This window comes from Carassius auratus, chromosome 19 (assembly GCF_003368295.1).
Source record: "Carassius auratus strain Wakin chromosome 19, ASM336829v1, whole genome shotgun sequence".
In the NCBI taxonomy this organism is placed as follows: domain Eukaryota; kingdom Metazoa; phylum Chordata; class Actinopteri; order Cypriniformes; family Cyprinidae; genus Carassius; species Carassius auratus.
In genome coordinates, this window is record NC_039261.1 from 8,399,866 (window position 1) to 8,422,184 (window position 22,319).

At 37.8% G+C, this 22,319-nt stretch overlaps 1 protein-coding gene across 7 annotated transcripts in view; it reads left to right on the plus strand.

Moving 5' to 3' along the window:
• Positions 1 to 22,319, plus strand: part of LOC113119347 (triple functional domain protein-like) — a 115,379-nt gene that overhangs the window by 23,678 nt on the left and 69,382 nt on the right. For all 7 annotated transcript variants that reach the window (XM_026288764.1, XM_026288758.1, XM_026288760.1 and 4 more), the window contains exon 3: positions 19,612 to 19,686. In XM_026288764.1, the coding sequence (XP_026144549.1) occupies positions 19,612 to 19,686 (75 nt within the window). The remainder of the gene's footprint in view (positions 1 to 19,611; positions 19,687 to 22,319) is intronic.

Here is a 22,319-nt window from a genome sequence, read left to right on the forward strand (position 1 = left end):
GCCAAGCGGAAAAAAACACATGTGTTGAAGTGCTGCGAGTCAACCTCCTCTAACAGCCACTCAAAAGATAGCATGGCAACTGCAGATGCAGGAGACCCATGGACAGAACTCGAATCCCCTTCTCTTTCACTGAAGTCGCTGGTGTGGAAGTATTTTGGATTTCCAGTGAGTTATGTTGACAACGTTCGCGTTGTCGACAAAAAAACAACAGTTTGCAAGCTGTGCTATGTGCGTGTACCATATTCTCTTACTGGCAGCACGACTAACATGGCAGGGCATCTCCGCAGGCACCACAAAAACATAGATTTATCTGTTAAACCAACAACTACACAAACTACTCTTCCGTCTTCATTTGGAATTAAACTTCCAAGCAACTCAACTCGTGCAAATGCAATTACGCGTGCGGTAGGAGTATTCATAGCCGCGGACATGCGACCTTATTCGGTGGTGGAAAACTCCGGTTTTAGGCATTTAATTAGCGTGCTAGAGCCACGCTACGAAATCCCAAGTAGAACGCATCTCACAGCTACGGTGATTTCCTCCATGTACAATAATGTAAAAGAGAAAGTTATTGAAGGTCTGAGCAGTGCACATTTAGTTGCCTTGACTACAGATTGCTGGACATCCAGAGCAACACAGCTTCATGACTGTCTCAATGTAAAAATCGAGAATTGAATCGAACCGTGACCTTAGAATCGAAAATGCAATCGAATCGAGGATTTGGAGAATCGTGACACCCCTAGGTCTGACGGACAGAAAAGGACTAAAATTGTTGCTATGGTGGGTAAATAAAGTTTAGAAATTAAGGAATCCCTTTTTCAGTAAAAATAACTGATATTGATATTAATATAATTGTCATTGATCCCCCCCCCCCCCCCCCGTTCCGGTGGTTAGAGATGTGCCAAATAAAATGGCACAGTTTTAAAAAGCAATTAGTCTGTGGGTTGCCTTAAGGTATGATCAATCAAATCCATCTTAAATTGATAGTTTACCCAAAAATGAAAATTCTGTCATCACTTGCTCACCCTTTCTTTCTTCTGTTTGAATGCAGAAGATTATATTTTGGAAAACATTGGTAACCAAGCAGTTGATAATAGCCATTGACTTTATGAAGAAAAAAAAACTGAAAGTCAATGGTTACTGTCAACTTGAGGGTGAGCAAATCGTGACAGACTTTTACTATTTGGGTGAACTATCACTTTAAAGATCCAATATAGTCAGGGGTACACAACCAGTCCACATGTACACATATGCGACCAAAATAAAAAATGCGCTGTTTACATAGGGTTATACAGCACATTTGCATACCGACATGGTTCACGGCTGTTATTGCACAATTACCATTTTTGATAGACAAACGGTACTGTACAATATTTCTTTTCAAATTGAAAGCATAAATCTAGGCTATCCTCTGCCATTTTAAAAGCACAATGCAAAACTGTGCCATTTTCATTCATTGAAGCTCTTCAGTCATCAGCACTAAACCCAGAAACGCATATACTTACTTGCCGGCAACCCGCCAAAATAAAAGCTTGTCAATTTTAAGTTTGAAAATGATGAAAATTCTACTTAAAATAATAATAATAATTAGCCTTTTTAATATTTACTATAAACTACTACAAAATAATTGTATTTGTATTTAATACTCACTTTTTATTTTAAGATAAAATATTATCACACTTTATTATATAGTTTATTATTTTATATAAAAAAAACTTACTACAATATTATCACTATTATAATTTTCTTTATAGTTATAATTGATGGTTCACACTCTGGGAAGTGTGAGGACCAAACCAAATCTCTAGGTTCTCATATGAGAACCAGGCTGGAAAATGTATGGGCACACCTGAATATAGTGATCCATTACATAACCTCCAGATACATGTCTGTCAGTCAGTCAGGGACGTCTGCTGGCTGTCATAAGATGTTGAGGAAGAGATGTCTAATATTATTTCCCCCCCACTTACATGCAGTGTCATTATTAAATACATTTGGTTTTAATTATGACTCTATATTTCCAGTCTGTTTCTGTGCTTTTTCAGTCTCCCTCTTTCAGAAGATCTTCTGTGTGTTGCGTGAGCTTCTGGTTTTCTCGACCCTGTTATTAGGGGGCCTGACCTCAGAAAAGCTGGCAGGGAGCAGCCAGATGAGAGAGCAACACATCAAATGCTTTCTGGCAGTGTGAATGCACATGGAAAAAAGATAAATATGAAATGTAAAGATGTTTTCCCTATGAAATGCACAGATATTAACATGCACATCTTTGCTCTGGTATGTCTCAAGCAGAGGTTGTCCTACAAATGCACATTCCTGCTCTAATTTTATCCGTCAGTGAAATTTCTTTATCTTTTATTCTGTTCTCGCAGTGTGAAAAAGGCAATGTAGATGTTTAGTAATCTGGTGACTCAATTTAATGAACATTATCCAAAGAATTATTCCGGTGGACTGATTAGAATCTCTCATTTCTCTCCTCAAATCCTCAGTCACGTGTCTCTTTCTGTTTTTGCGGGGGTGCTTTAAAACTTAATTTTCTCCTCTTTTTTTGGCTTCTAATCCAAATTATCTTCCTTTACAAATAGAAATGTTTCTGAAGTTGCAGAAAGAAATGGACAAAATAGTTTTTCCCGTCAAAATGTTGAAGGGATAGTTCACCCAGAAATAAAAATTCTGTTATTAAATTACTGAACCTTATGTCTTTCCAAACCTGTAAGACCTTTGTCTTTAAGGGTGCTTTCACACTAGAACCTTTGGTGCGTACCCAGCTTCGACTGACGTCAGAGTTCAGTTCATTAGGATAGTGTGCGAACGCTGTCGTCCGTACTCTGGTGTGCACCTGCAAACCGTACCAGAGTCCGCTTAAAAACGGTGGTCTGGGGTACGGTTCATGTGAACTCTAGTACGGTTCGCTGCTGATGTGAACACAGTCATACCAAATTGCGGAAGTGAACTGCTATTAATGACATATTATTTGATGAAAATGTGTTTGTGTATGTGTTTCACTCATTTTCCTGCAAGCAGAGAGCTGTATATTCTTTTTTGAGAATTTGCAGTACATTCATAAGACAAGCGTAAGTGCAGTTATGTACCGAAGCTTTGTAAACAAAATAATATGAACGCAGTTGTAGTTTGCTGACAAGCTATTCATAACCGAATGCGATTCATTTGCGATTATGACACGGTATTGCGTAGCTTGTTAGCGAACTACAACTCTGTATATTAAGTGCTGCTCCATTTGAAAGCAGGTGATGGACATTTACTGCTAATCACAGAACCGGCTTTACTGACGAGACACTCATGACAATCACATGCGATTAATCGTGCAGCCCTAAATGCAGTCCAGCAGGAGGAGGGGGATTGGGGAGCAATCGCTCGTTGTCAGGTGACGTCACACTCGTGGAACACGAAATGCATTATGGGTATAGCCGCCATTTGTAAGGTATCAATGCTAGTGTGTTCAATTGGGAGGATTGTGTTGGTCTTAAATGTGGTAAAATTGTACGTTCTTGTTGTGCGATAGGCTGCATATCTAGTCTCATGACAGAACGGGTCACGAAGTTCAGATGCTGAAATTAATGCAAGCGTCATGCGCTTCAGTCTATGTAGTAAACAAACCCGCAAGTCTCTGCCATTCATTCACACAGAGACGCGCAGAACACGGATTCATATTTCAAACAACTTTTCCGGTTTAACATTTGCAGATACTGGTCCATATGGAGATTTGATCTGATTAATTTATGCTAACTTTGACAAATTCCATGACTGTCCATATTAAAATGTAAGTTTCATTTTCATGACTGGATTTTGAGATTCCGTCCTCGTTTTCTGCTTCGCGGAAATCATAGCGCTGAACCGGGTTTGAACGGGACCTCGGTACTACCGGTACTTAAAGAAACCTGGTACCGTCACATTTAAAAAAAAAATTTGTAACGTTACCGACTCGGTACCGAAGTACCGGGTCTTTTGACAACACTATACCATAAACAAGATAATTTACAATGTCTTAGTATGAGGATGAAGGTAGCAATGCGGGGTCAACACTCCAACTTAATGCAGTCAGCTCATATGGATCTATGTTATGAATGGATGACAATTTCTCCATATAACGGTCCCTGGCATCTTTATTGAATTTATCTCGGTACGGCCTTTTCTCAATCTTCTTTTGCTTCTCCAGGTTTGCGAGTTATATTTACTTATTATCTAGATAGTTATTTAAGTAGTTATATTAGTTATTTATTCTATTATTTACTTCTATTCTTTTAATCGTGGTTGTTTCAGTCAATAGTGATACCTCAAAAATGGCGCCGCGGTGACATCAAACACAACAAAACCACGTGGACTGTGGTTCGGATCAGGCAAGTGAACCAAGTGTGAAAGTACCCTAAGATACTTTTGATGAAATCCACAAACATTCTGACCCTGCATAGACACCAACGCAACTACATGTCGTTCCTAACCCATAAAAGCTCAGTTCGTCTTCAGAACACAATTTAAGATATTTTGGATGAAAACCTGGAGGCTTGAGACTGTCCCATAGACTGCCAAGTAAATAACAGTGTCAAGGTCCATAAAAGGTATGAAAAGTTGTCATCAGAATACGTCATCTTCCATCAGACGTGCAATCTGGGTTATATGAAGCGACTGGAACACTTTTTGTAAGCACATTTTTGTAGTTCAATAATTCCTTTGTCAACGATCTCCTCTGTGTTACTCCTTATCACCGTGCTGTGTGTGCTCTTCTGTGTCCTCCGCGCCACAAGGCTGCGTTGTTTGATTTCAAATCAAAGCTAAATACACGTAGAAACCATGCACCCTTGTTTTCTTTGCTTACAAAAAGTGTTCCAGTCGCTTCATATATCCCAGATTGCACTTCTGATGGCAGATGGAGTATTCTGACGACGGCTTTTAATACTTTTTATTGACCTTGACACTTTTATTTACTTGGCAGTCTATTGGACAGTCTCAAGATCCAGGTTTACATCTAGAATATCGATCTAAATTGTGTTCTGAAAACGAACTGAGGTTTTCCAGGTTTGGAGCGACATGGGGGTAAGTGATTTAATGACACAATTTTCATTTTGGGGTGAAGTAACCCTTTTAAAAGAGGATCTTCAGCAGGAGAAAATGAGAGAACAACAACAAACATATCGAGTGAGAGAACTTGAGAAAAGCAAGATATACGAGACATGTGGGGAAGTTCCATCATTTGAAGAAGCAGGTATGACAAGCAAGCAGTAAACAGAGCACTGAAGTGAGAAAGAACAGACACATTTGAGTGAGAGAGAAGGATTTCAGGTAGTTTACGGGGCCTAAAGGTCTGTCAGTGTCATTATATTGACGGGCAGCAGTGACAACTGCATTCATCACTGTCAACTCACTGTCATCAGATCTACACGTCCATATGTACGTTTACGCTCTGGCCAATCTTTCTTTCTTGCTATTCCTGTCCATTCTACATGTGCCATTCATTTTCATTTGAACCTTAATTGTCTTTTGAAACAAGGTCTTTTCATAGTTTTGCAAGAACCACATCCAATTTTTCTTTCATTATCTGATGTATTTATGAGTCGAACAATATTAAATCACAAAAAATGTAAGATGGTACTTGAAAAGTGGCAGTTATAAACCAGCAAGTTATTACATTATAGAATTCTACCATTCAGAGACTCCTAAAAAAGTATCAGTTTCCACCAAAAATATTAAGAAGCACAACTGTTTTAAACATTGATGATAAGATATGTTTCTTGAGCAGCAAATCATCATATAAGAATGATTTCTGAAGGATAGTGTGACACGATCTGGAGTAATGACTACTGAAAATGTGGCTTTACCATCACAGGAATAAATCACTTTTTACAAATATTAAAAACAAAACAGTTGTTTTAAGATGTAATATTATTAAAATTATAAATTAACAATAAAATAAATCTAAATTGCATTTTTATTTTATAAGAGGTCCCATATTACTAACTGAGACTTGTTATAGCACTTATATATCATTGCTCTTTTTGCTGTTTTTGATTGCTTCCACTGTCCTCATTTGTAAGTTGCTTTGGATAAAAGCATCTGCTAAATGACTAAATGTAATGATGGGGTTGCTGTTATTTCAGTCTAAAAATAAGGTTACAATTAAAGCTGCAAGCAGCGATGAACGGGCCCTCGCACCCGGGCTCACCGGCAGCGAGTGGCTTTAGTAGATAGATGAACAGTGAGAAATATGCGTTTAAACTCATAAATATAAGTAGAATATATCAATGTTTATTCCATATATGTGCCAATCTTCCTGTTGCCAGCAGGTGGCGCTATCATTATAATGGAATATTGGCCTTCAGATGTGTTCAGGGCAGGACTCTTATCGAACATGTGAGGTTTGGGGAAGATTGAACATTTTATGCCTCAGTTACAACAACTTCTCTTGCTGTGGCGAGACCTCAAATTTTGTCATGGCGCCATGGACACGCCCTTTAACAAAAACTCAAAATCTCCACAATTTAACATTGCACAGGCCTTAAGATTAGACTGACCACAAAAAATACATTAATGTCAAAAGATTTCTAGGAGTAGTTTGTCGCAGCGTAAAACATGTCACTTCCTGTTGCCAGCAGGTGGCGCTATGACTATAACTGAATATGGGCATGTAGCTCTGTTAAGGGCAGAAGTCTTATCTAACATGTGAATTTTGGGTCAGATTGGACATTGTATGTCTTAGTTACAGCAACTTCCTTTTTCATGGCGAAACATCGAAATCTGTCAGGTTGCCATGGACACGCCCTTTAACGAAACCTCAAGATCTTCGCAATTTAACATCGCGAAGGCCTTTAGATTTAACTGACCAAGTTTGGTGGTGATCTGAATAAATCTCCAGGAGGAGTTTGTTAAAGTACATCCCCAGAAAATGGCAAAAACAACGCCAATTTTGCAGAGAAAATTCTAAATAACCGACTTCCTGCTGGGATTCGGATTTCCTACCAAGAGACTTTGTGGTAGCTATTTTGTAGGTATCTACCAATGCATTTACTAATGTTAAAAAATGAGACATTATTTTAATTTGTTACCAAATCCTTAAGTAATTAAAAGTGTTTTGTTATAAATTTATTGACCTATAAGCATTTGTGAAATAGTTCTGCTTGCATCACAGCTTGGACGTCATCTGTGAGCTGAACAGTTTTACTGTTACATCCATGAGATTATATAAATTCAGATTAATGTCAATCACAGGGTGTCAGAGGTCAGTATCAAATGAGTTTGAAATTATGGACCCACTTTATATTAAGTGGCCTTAATTACTATGTACTTACATTTTGATTAATAATTTAGTACAATGTACTTATTGTGTACAAGAATGTTTTTACATTGTACTTATATAACAAAACTACATGTAATTACATCTGTATTTAATTTCTGTAATTACATTTATAAATACACTGTTGACCCATACTTTACACCTTAACCCACCCTTAAACTTACCCATACTACCAACCCTCTCCCTAACCTTACCCCTATCCCACCTCAATAGCAGCAAAAGTGTTTTAAAATACAATATGAACACAATAAGTACATTGTACTTATTTTTTTATGTAAGTACATAGTAGTTAAGGCCACCTAATATAAAGTGGGACCGAAATTATTATTTGCAGCACAAATAAGTATTTTTAGAATTTTTTTGTAATCACTGAAACTGTCAGAAAAGGATAAGGCGTAAGAGATTTCTTAAGCTGTAATGAAAACAGCACAATTAAAAAAAAAAAAAAAAAAAAAAAAATGTAAAATAATATTTTTTTTTCTGGTGATTAAAGAGATGTTTAAGTCCCTCTCTCTCTCCCTGTCTGTCTGCCACTCAGCTCATGCCCATCCCCCACTCACACTCACACACACACACACACTCAGTCAGCACACATACATTCCTCAAACAGAGGGACAGAGTGAGATGAGATGTCTGACAGTTTTTTTTCTTTTCTTTTAATCATACAGTGTCGTAAAGTCATGAAACTATGCATATTTCCTCAGAATGATTTGATCTCTGTATGAGAAAATGCTTTTAAGTGTTTGGAAGCTGCAATTTAAAAATACAAGACAGTTAATGATTCCTTTTTTGACTGTCATTTCAAAAAATCACCACGACAAAACTGTTCAAGCTAACCAAAATCCGTTTGCAATTTAAGTTCCTCAATGCTTTTGCAACATGTAGATAAAGTTTGGTGAGTATAGTGAACTTTTCCTCTGAGGAGTATGGATTAAATCACAGCTCAATTTTTTTTCAAAAATCCATATTCAAATCAAAATAGCCGACTTCCTGTTGGTCGTAGCTGATAACTGTGAATTAGAAAGTTGTCCGTCTTGATAAGAACAATATACGTACTGAGTTTGGTGTCTGTAGCTAAAACTAACTCCCCCACTTTTGACAAAAGGTGGCGCTATAGAGTGCCTCTTCCACGCCCTTATAAAAGCTTTTTCCATTGTCTAGCTATCAATAATACTGATATGTGTTTTGAGTTTCATGTAAATCTGAGATTGTTATCTGCCTCAAAATGACCATAACAGAATATTCACGTTTGACACTATGCCATGGCAACAATATATAAGATATCAATATTCCCACAACAGGTTTACATCGGCCATGTTTTGTCATTATTCTGATGAAGTTTGAAGCAAATCGAGTAAAAATAAGATGCTGAATTCAACGCATTTTGAAAATGACTCAATTTCCTGCTGCCAGTTGGTGGCGCTATAACGTTGACTCTTAATAGTCACATATATACGATCGGTATCATACTTCGAACAAACCGATGAAGTTTGATCAAACTCAGGTAATGTATGTGGATGTTATTAGGCATTTCCTGTTTCTAATTTTTTGCCCTAAATTCAACGCCACACCACGGGCAAACCGTTCGAGATATCAAAAATCCCCTCGCAATTTTTCATCCCCAATGTCTTGAGATCATGTTCACCAAGTTTCGAAGCAAACGGTTGAAAGTCCTCAGAGGAGTATTTCAAATTCCAGAGCATGCTTTTTTTAAACAGCCCTGAATAGCTGACTTCCTGTTGGGCGGAGCCTATAACATAGAGCGCAAAAGTTGTTCAGCTCAATGAGATCTATAAGTGTACTGAGTTTCATATAAATACATGCAAGTGTGTGTGAGCTATGGTTCAAGGTTTCTGACTGTGTTCCAGGGGGCGCTGTAGAGCCCCTGTGCCATTCCCGGGTCCCAGCCTCTGTGGCGTCCTGATGGCCGCAGGTTCCAATGTGTGTGCCAATTTTCAAGAGTTTTTGAGTATGTTAAGGCACCCAAAAACCCCCGGAAGGTTCATAAAAAATAAAAATAATAATAAGAAGAATAATCCTTAGGGGAACAATAGGGCCCTGCGCCCATTGGCTCGGGCCCTAATAAGATTTCGTAACCTTTAACTTAAGCTTGAGGGTATTTTGTAGGCCCAGTGAATGGATGAACGCCTTCCTAGAGCAAGTGATTCATCACAGAAAATCTGAAGAATTCTCACACTTCCTTTTCCTGAAATATCCCAGGAATGTAGAGTACAGGCCTGTAACCATGGCACCAGAATTGATTGGAGTGTGTGTGGTCAGGATGGCTGGCAATACATCATGTGAGCGTATGGGGGAGACTGTGATTTTTATCTGCTAGCATTAAACAGGAGGAGAATACGGCTGAAGGTGTTTTACGAGGTGATGATATGCATTTACATTTTACATTATCTCTTTGTGTGTGGTTTTGTGGTATTTTTATGGATTGTAAACACAGCACTTTTGTTTTATTTGGACCTTTCTTGAATACTGTATTCATTTAATACTAAGTATCTTAATTGTTTTAAAAAAACCAATCCTATCTGATTAGTGCTCTGACATACATTCCTTCCCAAACAGATTCCCTTATCCCTCATCTTTTTTCATCCAAGTTATTTTTTTCTCTCAGGCAGGACAGAGATATAGGTCACTGTGCAAACACGATGCATTTGGCAGATATAAGCAGCTCATGTTGTTGTGACTCTGAAACGTTCAGCTGGTGTTGGGTCTGGATGAGTGATTTCACCGAGATCAAACACAGCCACACACCAGGCGACGTTTGACCTCTTAATTTACTTTTAACATCCAGCACGTGTGCGAGCTCTGAACGGCTCCAGGCCATCTCGTGAAGCAGAAGAGGACTTGGTCTTTTGAAGCTAGCAGTGTGCTCTCATATGTCAGGATATGAAGCATGTTCTAAAGCAGTGACCAGGGCACACACCCTTCTGGAGGTCCAACTAAACTCATCTCAGCTCTTTAAATTCAAGTCTGAAAGATTTAATTGTGTTGCAAGAGCCTGCTGGGTGTTTTAATTAAATAGATGTAGACATGGAAAACCTGATATGTTTGTTCAACAAGAAGAAACATGAATGAAATACAAGTCCTATATTGTTCATCTTGTTTTGTTTCTTCATACTGGATGATTCTGTTCAGGTGTCTTATTATGCTCCGCAGCGGGGCTCAATGAGCTTCCTAATAGAAGGCCTGTAAAATGCCATGCAAACATGCATTGCATTTCTTTCTTTGTTTCTTTTTTGCTTACTTTATTTAAAAGGCTTTTAAGAATTTGGACTCTTTTTGTCACCTTAGTTTAGCAGATTTGGTCAGGCGTGTGTTTGTGTGCGTGTGCGTGTTTTTTTTTTATACTGAAAGAGGAACGGGCTGTTCTTGAATTCGCAGACTCGCTTTCTCTACTTCCTCTATTTAATTTCAGAGCTGGACAACACCCTTTACATCTCAGTATCAACACGGTGATTCATTCATCATGCCTTTTTTTTAACAGTATATTGTGATGCCTGAATTATCTTGTCCCATTTAAAACATATTTTTGTTTTAATTTAAGACAACATTTTTAATATAAATATTTTGAAATATTTTACTATAATTTTAATATCTCCATTTTGTCCATATCAGGCTTATCGTTATTGACAAGAATAATTGTTTTGCTGTTTTAACCCTGAATCCTGTAACAATTTTTTGTTTTTGTTTTTTGTGCAACTAATGGGTTGTTATACTTCCAGTTTAATTAGTCGAATGTCACACATGAAGACCGTTTTCACTGTCCAGTAGTGTGGGTCTCTTTACTTCTAATGGCCTTCTGTTGTCCATTGTGGGCAGGCTTTAGGGAGGAGGCCTGAGGCGTGATTCAAGCTAATCACTTTCTAAGCAGCTTCTGCGTAATCCTCCAGTGCGGCCAGTCATTTCTGCTCCATCGACAGATTCTGCGATTTCTTCATTCGTTTCACGATACATTTCAGATTTGTTTTGACCTCACTTGGTTTCCTCTTCTTGTTTTTATTTTTTAATTCTAAACCATGAATAGTTTGTGAATCAGAAAGCAATGCTTCAAATGCTTATCCATTGGAGTAACTTGAGTGCTTATTGATTTTTGTGTTTTTAGGCTGGAGGAAAGCCAGCTGTGGTTCAAAAATGCTAAATGATCTTGTTGGGATGCGACGGCCCACCCCTCGGAGTTCAAACTCACTTTGTTGAGTATTAAGAATAGCAACAGTCCTGGACAAAGCCTATTCTCCTCTAAATCCGAGAGAGAAGACAGACGAGAGAGTTAGAAGGGGCTTACATATGCTAGCTCTTCACACAGGGCAAAACTATCACTAACTACACCATGAAGAACATCGAGGTGAACGTTTCATGCACGACCCGTTCAGGAATCCCAGTGAGTTTTTAGAGTTGGAAGTGGCAGACGTTGTAGTCATGTACCTGCACTGTGGTGGGGTTGAGGATACGGATTCACTGTCCAGCTGGTGGAATGGGAATGTGGCGTCACTTTTGGACAACCACAGGTGGCAGTACGCACAGACGGGCAAGACGCTGATTCAGCTGCCAGGTAAAGCTTTGAAGCTCATGGGCACATCTGATACCAACCCACCATCTGTGGATAACACCCTCCATTGGTGAAATAAGGGGTGTGACTTGGTTAAAACTGCTCATGTTATTAGCCTAGCAGAATGACTAGCTGTTTTTGTTGAGTTGTAGATTGGTTGTGAGTTGCTGTGCAGGGTTTAGGGAAACAAAAAATATTAAACTCTTTGCTTGTAATTATATAAACTATATAGGGACCATTTATGGACAAATGAGTGATTGATGAAGAATAATGGCAGCTTTACTCCTCCGCATTGAGGTTGCTCTCCTGATGTGTGTGTACAGTATAATTGTCTGTAGACCTGCTGTGATTTTAACTGCTGGGCTCTTTATTTTTATCCTCATTTCTCTCTCTCTCTCTCTCTCATCTAAATATCCCCTTTCGTTGTTCTAACCTCACTATGGAGGGAGAGAAGCTGTCATCTCCTTTTTCAACTAGTCATCCAGCAACCAACTACTTTGTTGGTTCCCATCTTGTTCCTGGCCACATTTTGGTTGTGTCCCTAATCAAACACATCTTATCTGGATCAGTGAAGTGTTGTCTGATGTTTTCTTCCTAAATGTGCACATATGTGTCAGTGTTTGTGGTTGTGCTCCTAACAGGAGGAAGCTGGACTGGATGTTCCTACACTTGCATTTCCAATGACCTTTACTTGTGGTTTTAATGGTCAGATAACAAAACTAAAACCTTTTTTTTTTTTTGGTTTTGCTGAGAAAAGTAATTATCAAGCTCTATGATTTGAGATATTATTTATATCCATAGCACACACAGTGCAGGAATAACACAATGCTTGCCTTTTATTCTCAGCTTGCTGTATATAGAGAATAGAAACTTCATACATCACAAGTGGAAAAAATTGAGATTGGAAAGGTGTGTGATGTACAGACTGTCTATGGAAAAGGAGAGGAGAGAAAAAAGGACAGACAGACTGATGGAGAGGGAGGACAGAAATAGAAAGGCTGTGTCTTGAGGATGCGACTCCCCTCTGTTTCTGTTGCTCTGTTGAAGTGGAGAGAGCAGGGCACCACATTGTACCTCTATGGTGGTCCTAACTAAATTTAGGCAGACCAAAAACAGACAACATAGAAACAATCAAGTATAATGCTAAAGCGGTCAAAGGTTTGAAATAAATAAATATATGTATATATGTGCTTTCAATTGAATAAAAAACTTTAATTAATCGCACAATTTTCTGAAATTAATCACGATTAATCCAACCTAACATTAAAGTTTTTAAATATACTTTTATATTAAAATAATTTCACATTTGTTCTTCAAATTAATGTACAAACAACAAAGACAGCATTTTATTTTATTTATTTATTTATTTTTTGCTTAATGGCATCTTTTTTTTCTATGACTGAAGGCCAGTCAGTATCAGTGATTCCAATACTGATTTGTCAATAAACCCCCCTCCCCCCACCCAATATTTAAACATTGACTATAGCCATTCAACATTACAGTATAATTGAGAACTATCAATTTTAACATTTATCAGACTTTAAAAAATAACTACTAATTTAACTGAACTTAAAACAATCTTCACATAAACCCATTATAATAAATGTAATATTTTTCTGTGCCCTTCAGAAGAAATAAAAAAAAAATTAATTGAAGTTATCAAACACTAAATTCTAAATTAAATATAGATGAATCCTTAAAGCTGTAAAAGTTATAGTTTCCTCTTTTTTCCCTCTTTGTCCTTTGATTAAAAGACATCACAGCAGCTGGTAATTAGGTTGTTTTGGCTTCTATTTCTTTAAGAGCTAACTGCTGAACATAACACGGATCTGACGTGCATCGGATTTTCTCTCAACTCTTTACCTTTTCTGACCCACTTCAGGTCTTAAAGTCTCTATTAATGATCTGACAAGTTGAATCGGGTGTTTTAGATGAGTGAGAGAGTGCTGGGCTGCTCCAGGACAGTTTTGAAAACTATTTCAGAGACAAATTCTTAAAAGGGGCTCATATAAAATATATTACATGCATGCACAGTTTTAAGGCAGTTTAATCTGCTTTTTGGTAACTTCATGACTTAACTGACCACGACATTGCATGCACATACAGTATTTTCCGGACTATAAGTTGCACTTCTTTTCATAGGTTGGCTGGTCCTGCGACTTATAGTCAGGTGCGACTTCAAAATTAATTTGACATGAACCAAGAGAAATGAACCAAGAGAAAACCGCGAGAGGGCGCTCTATGCTGCTCAGTGCTCCTGTAACCGTTAATGTGTTATGTTAACATACGGGGCACCTATTGTATTGGTTCTTGGTTCTAATTAAATGCGACTTATAGTCCAGTGCTACTTATATATGTTTTTTTTTCCTCGTCATGACGTATTTTTGGACTGATGCGACTTATACTTGGGTGCGACTTGTAGTCAGAAAAATACAGTAGTTCATTTCGCGCTTTGATATGAAAGTATACAGGATACAGGCTACAGCGCGCAATGGCACCTTGAATTGTGCGTGCAATTGAAGAGCACACGCTGCGAACACTGTACCATTCCCGCACTCGTTTGACTCTCGACTGGCACTGAAGTGAAGTTAAGCATGTCTGAAACGTCTCCCGTTCTCAGTTGTTCTGCGACTGAATCAACGCACTTCTTGTCAAGAGAAAAAGTGACACAATAAGCAGTTGTGAGTGGGGTGGCTAAAAAAAATTATTCGTCCTCGTTAACACTCTAACTTCAACACCTCAGGCTTATATATATATATATGCGCCTGAGGTGTCAAAATTACAGTATATATTATTGTATATATTCTTAATAATAGTATTTGTAGTACGTGATTTTGTACGTGCAGGTGGCACATGCACTTTCAATTTGTTAGGGTACAAAAATTAAGTATACTATGGCCTTAAGTATGTATTTATGTGATACAGTAAAAACTTTTAATTATTTTACAATTTTAAAAGAACTTTTGTATCTTTTTTGTACTTGTGCTATTATACTCTGCTGTTCAGTCTGAGTGAATGTGTGTGTCTCAGTCAGTGTCGTGAACTTTGAGCTGGTCCTGCGCTCCACATACTGTGATGTGGCATTTTCTCTTTTACCAGTCTTCTGTGCTTCACTGTCCTGAAGTGCTCCTCACCCTTGATCACATTACAGTATAGGAAAAACAGGCTTTGTGTTCACGCTAACAGACTCTACCTTCACGCTTCACGCACAGCATTGACTGTAATGAAGCAAGCTGAAGTGACCTTTTCATTCAGTTTGTCAACTGTAAGTACACTTCAGTCCTGTGCAGTTAATTTTAACCTGTTTGGTAACATGGTACCTTCATGAGGTTAACAGTGTCAACATGACTGGGCCAATGAGAAGAGCTTGAGCTCTGTGAACTCGAGTGTTAACCCGGTTCTGCAGCTGTTCACAGGGTGATGGGTCAGGTCACATGGGTTGTCTCCTTGATATCTCAATCCTCTGGAGCATCTCAGGTTAATAGGCTAATTGCCGAGATTCAGACTCAAGCTACACCCCAATAAGAAGCCAGGTCTACTGCACTGAAGTGATTTGATCTGAGCCCACTGTTGTGAGGTTACAAGCTACAGGGTGGAAATATAAAACATGCTCGGGTGCCTATAACCGTCTGCTTTATACATGAATACGGGTCATATATTTTGTGGTTTAAGGTTAGCATCAAGCAAAACTATTTAATGATTTAAAAGCAATCTCATTTTAATCCAGTATTGATTCTTAAAATTTGTTCAGTGATGGATGTTATGCACTGCAACAGGCCCAAATGTATTATTCCCAAATGAATAGATGCAAAATAGGAATTGAATCTGTAGCAGGCCATTTAATATCAACTCAGTCCATTATAGCCGCTGAATTGTTCAGGATTCATTTGTCTTCTGTTCATTCGGCAGGACCAGTCGGAAATGAGCGAGTGAGTGGACGTGTGAGGCTGGTGTGGGAAGGGGGTTCATTAATGTGCTCCGTAATGTGGCCGGCAGAATGAGTGATGCGATTAGCGGCTGCTACACACACAGGCACATACTCGTTGAACCTTTGACCCTTGTTTGCTTCAGTCTAGCCCACAGTGAGAAAGTGTGATGGGGGAGGGGAAATTTGAGAGTAATCTGCAGCCTCGTATGATTGGAATTTATTCATGGATTTGTTCATTTATTTTTTATACAAAGGATTATTAAATGCATGCAAATTAACTTTAAGCATAGTTAATAGTTATATGGAAACAAAAGTGGTTAACATTCATCCCGTTCTTTGTCATCAGTAGTAGTATTAGTAATTTGAATTTTGTGAAGGGGAGTTTCTCTTTTGCTGATATAAGCCTGCCTCAGATGCTTTCACTTTTTAATTTGCTATCTTGATGTCACTGATTTGCTTACATACATCTACACACCTTTTCCTTTTTAAGACTAAAACAAAAGATGGATTCATAGTTATTCTTAATTAAAAAGCACAACAACTATAAAGCAGTAATATACAATGACAAAATATTTATATAAGGGGGTTATATGATGCAATTTACATTTTTCCTTTTCTCTTTGGAGTCTTACAAGCTCTTGGTGCATAAAGAAGATCTGTAAAGTTACAAAGACTTAAACCAAAAAGCAGAAGTGGTTCAGTCAAAACGCTACATTTATAACTGCATGTGAGGATGATAAGAGCTGTTAGTTTGTCATTTTGCAAGCTTTATTTAACATCACAGCTGACAAACATATGGAATACTCTAAGTCAGATACACAAATTATTACATTTTGATGTCACTAAAGGGAAATAACCTGATTTATTAGTAGTCCTGTAACACTGATTACTGATGTGTATGTGAACGGGGAAACCTGGTTATTTTAATAAGCTAATGTTTGTGAGTTATGTAAATGTGCTCATTGTCTCTCTTGTCACTGTAGTTCAGCTCGGTGTGGCCACTCTGCTGCCATCTACCACAAATCCGGTGCTCTGCTGTTTAGATGTAGAGAAAACTGTTGCCGGTGTACGTGAAGCGATGCCAGTTTCAGGTTGTCTGAAGTTACTGTTGTTATCTCGGGTCATTACTACTACAATATCGGGAAGATCAGGAACCTATTACTTGGAAATAGCGAGTTCTTTTAGTTGTCTGTTCCTTCCTGATACCTAATAAGCCATGATAAGCCCTAATCATCTGTGAGAGATAGAAAAGTTAGGCTTGGAGGAACCTACAGATGCGCTGATACAGATAGATTCAGTGGCTGTGTGCAGTCTTTCTCCGTTTTAGTCATTTGTTTTGAGTGACCTTAAAACTCTTCCCCGATTCACCTTCCTGTCACTAAAGAACAGATTGTTGGTACCACAGTGTCCTTTTGAAGTTTCTCCTCTGAAAAACTGCTCATGTTATTTTTTCCCCCAGATTCCTTAGTTCTTTTTCCACAGACTGTGAATTCCCAACCACATTTAGAGCTCTTTCAGCTCTGGGAAAGAATAGCTGTCTGATTTTCTCCAAGCGTAATGTCTCTATTTGTTGAAGTGGTTTGTTATATTTCGGTGGTTTGGATGCTGAAATTATGGATTTAAGACGTTAGTGAAATATCCAGTTACCCTGCATGTATAGCTTGAAGGACAGCAGCACGGCTGTGTAATTGGATTCATTTTACTGAGATGATATGTCGGGAACGGTCATCTCCTGCATGAGGCACTTCAGATGTGAGATGGCGGTCATTTCTTTGTCTTCTGTCATTGGTGAGGAAATGAGGAATTAATGTCAAATCTATACGATAAATGAAATTGTTAGCCCTACGGAAACCCCAATTTTAACATAGAATGATTAGTTTTACACAGGTTGTAACCTTGTGTGTGTGTGTGTTAGCTGTAGTTTAATCTACAAGCTGTTTAAATCTGAAAGACATCCAGGAGTGTTCTCTTTAAAAAATAATTTAAAAAAAACTAACTGTAATAATTTTATTCACTAAAATAATAAGCTTAGTATAATAACAAAATATAACAAAATAATAATAAAAGTTTATTATTATTATTTTTTTATGAATATTATAGTTAAAAAATATTATTCTATTCTATTTTTATTATAAAAAATAATGTATGTATAGGGTTTTAGAATTTGTATAAATTTATTATTATTATTACTTTTATTAAATTACATTTAAATTTATTCTTTGGTGAAAAATATTTTAGGATTTTAGAATGTGGATTCTATTTGATACAAGTATAAAATGTTTTAATTTAGCTTGTGTGTGTGTGTGTGTGTGTGTGTGTTTCTATAGACTACCAGAGAAGCGCATCTGTGTTCAGATGACTGTCGCGTCAGTCATTAGAGTCATATTGTGAGCCTTTATTAAATGTGCTTCTCCCTCTCCTGTTTAACTGCAGTGGAGTTCACTTACACACACGCGCGCACACACACACACACCCCATTACATCATCCAGCTGTAGAAGTGAGAACCTCATTTGCCCTACTGTGCCACGAACTGTCTCTCTCAGACTCTGAGGGAAGAGTGTGGGTTCTCTTCCTCACACACTCATGCATGCAAACAGATATCAAGATACGGAAGAGAACCTAAACCCTGGTCTTCTCTGGTGCTCAGTGGGGTTTAGAGAAAACCATACGGTTACTGAAACCTCAGCCCTTCTGTCCGGCAGCACTATGTCTAATTCTCCCAGCCTCCACATTTAACTATAACTGAAAATTCTGTCCAGTTTATCTTTACTGTTCAGTCCTGGAGAACACTGCTTAAAATGACCTTTTCCTAACCCCAACGATTTGCCGATCCTGAGCACCAATGACAAACATCTAATCTTGTCAAATGTTTAGTAAGTGTTACCACTTTCATAGTATAAAGTCCTTGTGATCGCGACTCTCGAAAGTGAAAGTAAAATGAGAGCACCCAATCGAAACCGGTTTCAATAGCGGCTACCTGATGTCCGCTATTTAAATACAGACGCCTAAATTTAACCAACAATATAATTGCGAAAAAACAATTGTATTTTTTTTTATCCTCCCATCCCGTAGGCTATTTATTCCCTTTACGATTACTGTAGTCCACTTCGTTTCCTTTCTGAACATGGAACTGGGATGCGGCGGGTGTCAGCCATCGGCAGTCGACGATGGTATCATCTGTTGGCCTAACCCTGACGTCCGTAATGCTTTACTATCAAGTATTGTGCAAAACCCGATTCTTCCAGCAATTGTCCTGCTCTGAAATCATGAACTAATACCATATTATTTCTTAAATTATTTACATGATTTCTTTCAGATAATCCACGAAAGAAATGAGAGGAAAAAGGTAAATTATGTAATCCAAGCAAGGTTATGTTTTCATGATTGGGAGTCTAGGTGCTCTGAGAGACCAAAGTCAGTCTGCTGGCTATGCATGACTAACTCAGCTTTGGCACAGACTCGTAAAAACCTAGTCAACTCAAACCTGTGAATCATAAAAACAAATGAACAGAAGTGATGATGCTTCATCCAGGTTGCTGCTGATCTCATGCAAAGAGCTTGAACGAGGTCCAGTGCTCGAGGTGGTATCTGCTCATGCCAAGAACAGAAGAACAAACGATGATGTTTTTTTGGATTGAGAATGTGAAATTGATATTCATGGGCCTTAAATGCACTTAGATTTTAGTTTGCAGGCCTTAGATGCAAACTTAAATTTCAAGAAAACAGAGCATGCACAGAATGCTAACCGCCAGACCAAGGCTCTGATGATGATATGCTTGCATGGATTCTAAATACTGTTCTGTCATTTTGTTTTTCAGGATTTCGTAGGAATGAAGAGATGAAGGCAGTGGAAGTTTTGCCCATTCTAAAGGAAAAAGTGGCCTTCTTGTCAGGTGTGTTGTTGATTTTTAGTGCTATTGTTGCTATAACTATTTGTCTTTTATATGTCTAGTCGTCATAACATACTTTCTCAGAAGGAATTGCTCTACAGATGGTCAACAAGAGCGTGTATCTTCAGCATTTCCAGAACAGAAAAGCATTGTTTTAGTTTGATGAAAGTTGTGAAATGTTCATAACTGTACACATGAATAATCCAACAAGATGGTATTGGCTTTGACTTTGTTAAAAATCTAAATTCTAAATTGATGAATTCATAAATTGATTTTCAGTTTTAATTTTCAGTTTATCATTTTGTAAAAGCTTGTTATATTATTATGTGCTCTTGTCATTTGTATTAGTTTTTGTTTTAAATAGTTATTTTCTTCAATTTATAACTATTTTAGTTTAAGCAGTTCTAGTCTTTAAATTTAAATACTTATTTTATTTGAGTTACGTTTTTAGTTGTTGCAGGTTTATGTCAAATATAACCACCCTTTATCACAATTAAAAGACAATGTGTTTTTGACCCAAAATAACTTTTAATCAATATTACTGTACTGTAAAATATTTTTAGTTTGTGTGTCATTGAGGCCTGACACATAATTTGATTTAGACTGTAAAAAGCTGTCCTTCTCTCTCGCTCTCTGAGCTTCTGTTTGGCTCTTTTAGTCATATGACTAACAGACCAGCACTAAAATGACTCTGAAACAAAGGCTACGTCTCCATAGGGATGAGTAACCGTCACAAACATGTCCCATGATACAACAACAAGCACAATCAACAGGCGTGAGAGTGTGCTTAAAAAATAAAGAACTGAGCATAGGAACTGAATCTGTAGAGCCCCAAGTGTGAACACACAGCGATTTCTGCATAAGCATGCAATTACGTGCTTTTTATTTATTTATATTTCTTAACGTCAAAGGATAAAATGGATTATCCTATTACAAATACACTCCATTATTGAGATTCAGCACATTCGCTGGAGAAAATCCCGATTGATATCCCAGCTGCTCAGTGAGTTGTGCTGGAGTTGAGGCCTTTTGGCTTAGTAACACAACCTGTATGAACTGGAGCCGTGAGAGGACGATCAATGGGAGCAACACATTGATTACTTATTTCTCAATGCTAATAAACTGGGGTTTGGTTTATGACTACGACCTGGGGGTTTTAAGAAATTGTGATTGGTTAAAGTTGAATTGTGATATATTTATGCAGGTCTAAATTATCTTTACTGTTGATGTTATATTTTTAAAGGCATATTTTACCCTAAAACTGAAAATGTTGGGTAAAATAATAATTTAAATGGGATTGAAAGTACAGTGTTGTTTTGGAACTCATTGACTTTCATTATATGGTCAAAATCTATTTTAAAAAAATCTCTTGTTTTCCTCAGAAGAAAAAGTCAAATGATGACAGCATTTATTAGAAATGAAATAAATGATTTGAAAAAACAAATCTAGGTAAGCTAGTCAGCCTCACTAGTTGTTGGAGGTTGGGTAGTCTCACATAGCCATGCCTTCAGATAGACAGCTGAAGGTCTGGAATCTATGGCAGCTTTCATTGGCCAAGGGCCGCCCATGAGGCTGTTTGACCGACATGTCAAACAACCAATCACAGTTTCGTTTAGCGTCACGTTTCGGGGTGTGGAAATGTGTGTCAAATTCTTGGACAATATTTTAAAGATTCTATGCAGCAAACATTAAATATTTGACGTACTTTTGAATATACAGCGTTTCGTTGATCCTGAAAAGCGCTCGTCGTCACAGTTGTAAACTCGACAGCTTTCTTCTTTCGTGAGGGGGTTTGGTACCACATCGTTTTTGTTTGCAGGTGGAACATTAAAGAACGAGACACACATGTCTCCCCGAAATCCTGTATAATTCAACCAACCCAGTGACGACTTCTAAACTCCAGAAGTGTTGTGTTCCATATGCATCAGACGTATAGCCAACGTTTCGTGGGTGTGACGTCGGAGGCTGAGACTAGATGTTGGGTGACTACTTGACCACCCTGGCCCACTGATCTTGACTCGTTTGGATAAAATTATATAGTACATAAATGTACAGATTTCTGAACTTAAATTTCTACTTATTCAGTCCATTTTCCTCAGCACACTTATAAACTGAACATTTTTCCCAGACACTAAAAAGATCTTTCAGAAAGACTTATTTCAAGTATCTACCCACGTGAAAAGTGAACGGCAGCCGAGTCATTCAGAGCGATTTACAGTCATGATATCAAATCTTGTAACAGGGTCTCGTCTTGAATTATCTCACAGTTACCCCGAAAAACAGTCTGTGCTGTCATTCAGTATTACCTAAAGAAAGACACTGCGCTGAAAAACATTGACTTGATTTAATGGTAACAAGATTATTTCAATAATGAGTGACTGCCTGATAATGTCAACAACAGCTCCAGTCCAGCAATGTGCTGCTTTTTACACCTCCAGTGTGTTTTATCCATGGTCCTTTTTTTTTTTATAGACTATAAGCTTCAGTCAGAGTAGAATTAATTAATGAATTTGGCATGAAAACAAGTCTGTACAACATATTGAATGAACTGTAGTTTCTGCCCTTTTAGATTAGTTTTTGCCATATGCTCTTTTGTATGCCGTCTACTCCGAGTATAGCCTGATAAAGACATTAAA